This window comes from Homarus americanus, unplaced genomic scaffold, assembly GCF_018991925.1.
Source record: "Homarus americanus isolate GMGI-L3 unplaced genomic scaffold, GMGI_Hamer_2.0 scaffold42643, whole genome shotgun sequence".
NCBI lineage: Eukaryota > Metazoa > Arthropoda > Malacostraca > Decapoda > Nephropidae > Homarus > Homarus americanus.
In genome coordinates, this window is record NW_024747582.1 from 1,989,597 (window position 1) to 1,995,882 (window position 6,286).

At 39.5% G+C, this 6,286-nt stretch overlaps 1 protein-coding gene across 1 annotated transcript; it reads left to right on the forward strand.

Annotated features, from left to right (window-relative positions):
- Positions 1-158: 158 nt before the first annotated feature.
- On the forward strand, positions 159-2,518 carry LOC121879792 (ATP-dependent Clp protease ATP-binding subunit ClpX-like). The gene is made up of 2 exons (XM_042386582.1): positions 159-272; positions 1,763-2,518. Exons 1-2 carry the CDS (start codon positions 207-209, stop codon positions 1,931-1,933), a joined length of 237 nt encoding a protein of 78 aa, XP_042242516.1. The 5' UTR covers positions 159-206; the 3' UTR covers positions 1,934-2,518.
- The last annotated feature ends 3,768 nt before the right edge of the window (positions 2,519-6,286 follow it).

Consider the following 6,286-nt stretch of genomic DNA (forward strand, 5'->3'; position numbering starts at 1 on the left):
TGGGACACTACAGTAAGGCACTTTCGGACAATGGTTAAGTTGATGTAGCATTTGTGTAAGAGGCTGAGTAAGTTCAGTATAGCGGCTAATAGAGAAGTGTGGAAGAGGTCGACCTTGATGAGTGGGAGAGGTCAACCTTGGTGAGTGGGAGTGAGCAGTAACAGTCTTCTCTCTCACAGGTGGAGTTAAGCTTCACACCAGATGCCATGGAGGCCATCTCACACCAGGCCATGGAGAGAAAGACTGGGGCCAGGGGTCTACGTGCTATTATGGTAAAGTATAACTATTTGTTTATATCTCTCTCTCTCTCTCTTTCTCTCTCTCTCGGATACAATAATGGGATAAATATTTGTGGAGTATTTTACTGAATTTGTTTTGTGGCGTTGGGTCAAAAAACTACAACTATTTATATAGGTTGTACCTCTCTAGTCCGGCAACCTCGGGACCTGACCTGTGCCGGACCATGGAAATTCACCCTTCTCCAGGATAGATAGTGACTTGGAAGCACTAGCACCACATTCACTGCTTTTTGGTCTCTTTGAAGACATATTGAAGGGTTAAATGTTGTACAGTAGGTTCTCAAATTTTGCGTGTTTTTAATTCAACATTTTTTATTTGGACACAAAAAACACTACACAATTTAAAATTTTGACGGCGGAAACTCGAATTTCAACGGGTTTGAGCGGCCCGCCAACGTTCAGACGTGCACAATCGTGTAAACAGCTTCATTTCTCTTATGTACAATGATTTTTTGATTGAATTAATGTTTATGTGTGTAAAATGAACAATACAATTCATTAATAATACGTAGAATATTAAAACACACGAGGAGACGAGACGGCATTGTTTTCATTAATGCTTACAAAACCAGTGACTGACTGGTTCTACATATAAAACTGAAGAAAATAAGACCATGGTTGTAGCTGAAGTAAAATTAATGTAAAAAAATAATATGGATGTTTTAAGTAATGTTGTTTAATGTTAATAAGTGGAACAATAAAAGTAACTAACCATTAATGGTAAAAAAAAAGTGAGACTGACCTCATGTGAGTGAGCACATGTGAAAACATATCGTCATTACTCTACATAAGAATATGAAAGCAACACTTATTTACTGCTCATATTTATTTTAAGTAATGTTTCTGAATTTAAAACAAAACTTCTACCCACCAGTGGTGGTAAAGTTGAAAACATAAGGACAGCCAATGTTGTTGTGTGTGTTTTTACTCGGATGACGAAGTTGGCAAGTCATCAGGTTCAACTCTAGCTGAAGCTGTACAACATAAACTCTTTTTCAGTGTTTTTAGTTTTTATTTAACTTTATCTGTGTTACTTTCGTTGGTTTATTAGGATGTTGCTTTATTACAGGCAGTGATTCGCCAAAAAATTAGGGTAAATAAGGCAAAATTTAGCCAACCATCGAAAGTACCAAACTCAAATTAATTTTCTCCATGGGCAAACTAAAATCGTTCCGGACCACAGAATGGCGGACTAGAGAGGTACAACCTGTACTTACCATTGATCAAGTGAACATTCCAAGATGGATCAGTTGATACACCAGTAGTATAGTGTAGGAGGAGGAAGAGGAGGCAGAAGATGAGGAGGTAGAAGAGGAGGAGGAGGCAGAAGATGAGGAGGAGGAGGCAGAAGAGGAGGAGGAGGAGGCAGAAGAGGAGGAGGCAGAAGAAGAGAAGGAGCAGGAGAATAGAAAGAGGAGGAGCAGGATAATGGTGATAATTAATATTCCTTGTTATTCTTCCAGGAAAACCTACTCTTGGATGCCATGTTTGAGATCCCAGGGTCAGACATCGTGAGCGTACACTTGACAGGCGAGGCGGTGAGGGGAGAAGCTTCACCTATTTACATCCATGGCCAGCCAGTGTCTTCAGAGGAGGACCAGGAGGAGGAACAGGCTCTTGCTCAAGCCAAGTGAAGAGAGAGGCAGTAGGAGGTGATAATTTTGTACGTTGAATGTTAGGTATGAGTGTGTGCGTTTGTGTGTGTGTGTGTGGTCGAGTCCTCCCCGTGTGATGAGGTTAGAAAATGGACATTAGTGTACCCATACACACATGCGCGGCGGTACAGTCGCGTTACCTGGCCGTGCTCTTGAAAATATCGGGAAAGGGTAAGGATGAGTCACGGCAGTTCCAGTCCTGAGGTTGAAAATATAGGAAGTGTGATGGTTTATAAAATACTCTTATATAGTAATTTAAATATTTTCACTACTATGCTGATGATGAGTAACTAGACAGAAGAAACAGTAATGTGTGCTTAATATAAATACAGTAGAAATAGATATAAACAGTTGTGGTGAAGAAGGGTAGGCTGGCTGTTCCAACAATGCCCATTCTTGTGGACTTTCAAATAAAAAAAAAAAAAAAATTACTCCTGAAAATTTCCTCATAGGGCTATTCAGGTGCAAATAATTATGTACAAGGGAATGACGATAAGTGACCTCCAGTGTACAGTTGGTGACACAACCACAAGTACTGAACAAAATAAAACCGGCTGAATTTTTTGCCATGTTAGAAGATTTATTAAGCTTTTAGTGCTGTTCTGAAACTGTGTATTATGGGGGACATTGTAGCGTCTTATAAGTACAGTACAGTATTACAAGTTTGCTTCAAATCTTTTATGTGGAAGTATATAGTTGGCATATACAACTCCTGTATATACAGTCTCTCCTCGACTTACAACAACCCGGACATACGACGGCCATGGTCGTATAAAATATTTTTTAACATTACGTATTTTTGAGTCCCAACGTTAGTGATCGCGCTGTGTACCGACAAAAATTTTGTTTGTAATTCCCTTTAAAATGGCTGGCAAGCATAAAAGTGAGAGTTTTGTGGTGCTGAGAAGAAAAAGAAACACCCATTTTAGAATTTCTATATTATTTTCACCTTTTCGACTTCCGACTAATTCGACTTACAACCTGGTCGTCGGGACGGAACCCCATCGTAAGTCGAGGAGAGACTGTATATGCCTATAGCCAGCTGAGGTGGGTGATAAGTTATATAATACTGCACAGCTTATATAAGTCACCTTCATATAAGTTTTAGCTTTATAGGAAGTTTTGTGCCATCCCTGTGAGAGGGAGAGGGAGGAAAGGAGGGAGAACTGATTTAAGGTCAAATTCAGGAAAATGTCATGTACTGTAACTGAATTTATTTTTGTTTGATTGAAAATAGTGAATAAAACATTTTAAATTTTATTTTAGAATATTTTGCTCCTTTTTTGGTCCCCTTTATGTTAAACAGATGGTGAGGATGTTGCTTAGTGCTACCCCAACCATCTAGGGGGCTGTTGGTGCTGCCTCAACCATCTGGGGGGCTGTTGGTGCTGCCTCAACCATCTGGGGGGCTGTTGGTGCTGCCTCAACCATCTGGGGGGCTGTTGGTGCTGCCTCAACCATCTGGGGGCTGTTGGTGCTGCCCCAGCCATCCTGGGGGCTGTTGGTGCTGCCTCCCACCCTAGGGGCTGTTGGTGCTGCCTCAACCATCTAGGGGCTGTTGGTGCTGCCTCAACCATCTGGGGCTGTTGGTGCTGCCTCCAACCATCTGGGGGCTGTTGGTGCTGCCTCACCATCTAGGGGCTGTTAGTGCTGCCTCACCATCTGGGGGCTGTTAGTGCTGCCTCAACCATCTGGGGGCTGTTAGTGCTGCCTCAACCATCTGGGGGCTGTTAACCATCTAGGGGCTGTTAGTGCTGCCTCAACCATCTGGGGGCTGTTAGTGCTGCCTCAACCATCTGGGGGGCTGTTGGTGCTGCCTCAACCATCTGGGGGGCTGTTGGTGCTGCCTCAACCATCTGGGGGGCTGTTGGTGCTGCCTCAACCATCTGGGGGGCTGTTGGTGCTGCCCTGACTAACTGTATGAAGTCTTTCTCCATTTAGTAGCTTAAGAAGATTGAATGAAAAGAGAAAATTTCATCTACTGCTGTACCTTAAAACTAACTAAACCCAATAGTAAATATTTCAGTATTTATTTCCCAGTTGTATGTCCATTTTGACCGAGAAATAGCAACAGGGAACAACATATTTCTCACTGATTATTTACATATTTCTCACTGATTGTTTCATTGTCTTTGAGTTACATAAAGGAAGTGCAAATTCAATACAAAGAATTTATCAGTGATTTCTTAGGACTTCAAATTATTACTAAAGATTCTCTGATGATGGTTAACGACAGTATAAATAAATACAGTGAAACCTCGATTTAATGCACTTTATGTAAGTGGTTAGATCAAAGTCCATTATATAGAGGTTTCACTGTACTATGGGCAAGTTTCTTAACACCATTTGCCTCTGTCTACCCAGCAGTAATTAGGGACTTGGATGTTAATTAATTTGTTGATCATTTATACTGGGTTAAGAAGGTGTACACAATCCTATGAAAATATCGAGCTAAGTGTGATGTAAAGTGAAATTGTTAAAGTTTTAGAAAAGTTTGTAAAAGGTAAGAGTAATGTATGAAATGGATAAACCCTTAGAAAAGTCTGTAAAAGTTAAGGGTAATGTATGAAAGTGAAATTAGTAAACCCTTAGAAATGTATGTAAAAGGTAAGGGTAATATATAAAACAGATATTAATGTATTGTGCAAAGTAAAAAAAAAAAGAGTGTGTAAGAGGAATAATTCAAGTAAGACGTGAAAGCTCGTAAAAACCCTGAAGAGCTTAGCATGAGGTAGTGTGTAGACTATTGATATTTGTATGTAATAAAGATAATGATATGCAGGTGTAGGTGTGTGTGTGTCGCTGCTGTCTTTACACATTGTTCGATGGTGGTGTTGACCCCTCTAGTACACCAGATGGATACTCTACACCAAGATGCCTTCCCCCTCTGTATTTCCCTCCCTTCTTCTCTCTTGGTGTCCATATCCATAAATTAATCAACCTCACTCATAAATTTATCCACCTCACTCATAAAATAATCCACCTCATTTATAAATAATCAACCTTACTCAAATTAATCCACCTCACTCATCATTAATCCACCTCACTCATCATTAATCCACCTCACTCATCATTAATCCACCTCACTCATAAATAATCCACCTCACTCATAAATTAATCCACCTCAATCATAAAATAATCCAAGAGAAGTGAGGCTGCTGGGATGTGAAATTACCCCCGAGATCGTAAGCTCTATTTCGGTAATCTCCTCCTCCAAAGCCGTCATTACCCATCCACTGTCAAATTTCTTAAAGCAGTCTAGGCTTGTGTGGTTCATTAGCTGGTGTAGAGTGTGTGAACCTTGTGGGAATAAAAATAAGAACATGTCAATTTTGATGGACGATTTTGACAGCATCAGGAATCCAAATGCCCCAACTTCTATTTTTTCCTAGTTGGTTGCACAAGTTAAGCTGCCATAACATCCACATATCAATAAACACTTTATAACCCTTTAAGCAGTTATATTATTATTGCAAGACTTTCCAGCCATCACAGATCAGCACAGCACAGATCAGCACTGTTGTCATGGGTCTATATTGTAAAGTACACCTTTTCAGATATCCGTTGAGACATTGTTACATAACTATTTGACAAATTTCATAACCGAATGACACATAACTATTTGACAAATTTCATAACCGAATGACAGAACACATATCGAATGACAATCTAAAATAACTGTTCGTTCATGCTAACGGAAGTGATTGACATAAGTTATGAAGTTGACAGACGTGAACAATAAACCGACAGTCTACATATAGTTTGAGAATGTAACAATTGGAGAATGACATACCTGTACCACCAACAGTTATTTTAGATTGTCATTCGATATGTGTTCTGTCATTCGGTTATGAAATTTGTCAAATAGTTATGTAACGTTGTCTCAACGGATATGTGAAAAGGTGTAGTGTATGTACTTGTGTGAAACTAAGGCAGAGAATTGTTAGACCAAGACATTTAGGCTAAAATACAGATACAATGAACACCTTTAACTCCTGTATTGTGTCATAAATTATATTCATTAATGTTAAAAGGTACAAGGACTGGGTGTTATGTAAGTCACAGCCTCACCTTACCTTACCTGTAAGTTATGTGTGAGAATTAAGCTATTTTTCTTGCTGTATGGGTCTGGCATTTTACTTGTGCTGTACAATATTGTATCATAAATTTTGACAACACGTTAGAGCATTTTGCAATACAGATGCCGTGTGTTCCATCTTGTATGTAAAAAATTCACAAACTCATAGTTATGAATGATGAGATTTAAAAGTAGTCTAGTAATGTGTAGCGTAGTGCAGGATGAAACTATGGGCAAGTTTCTTTACACCATTT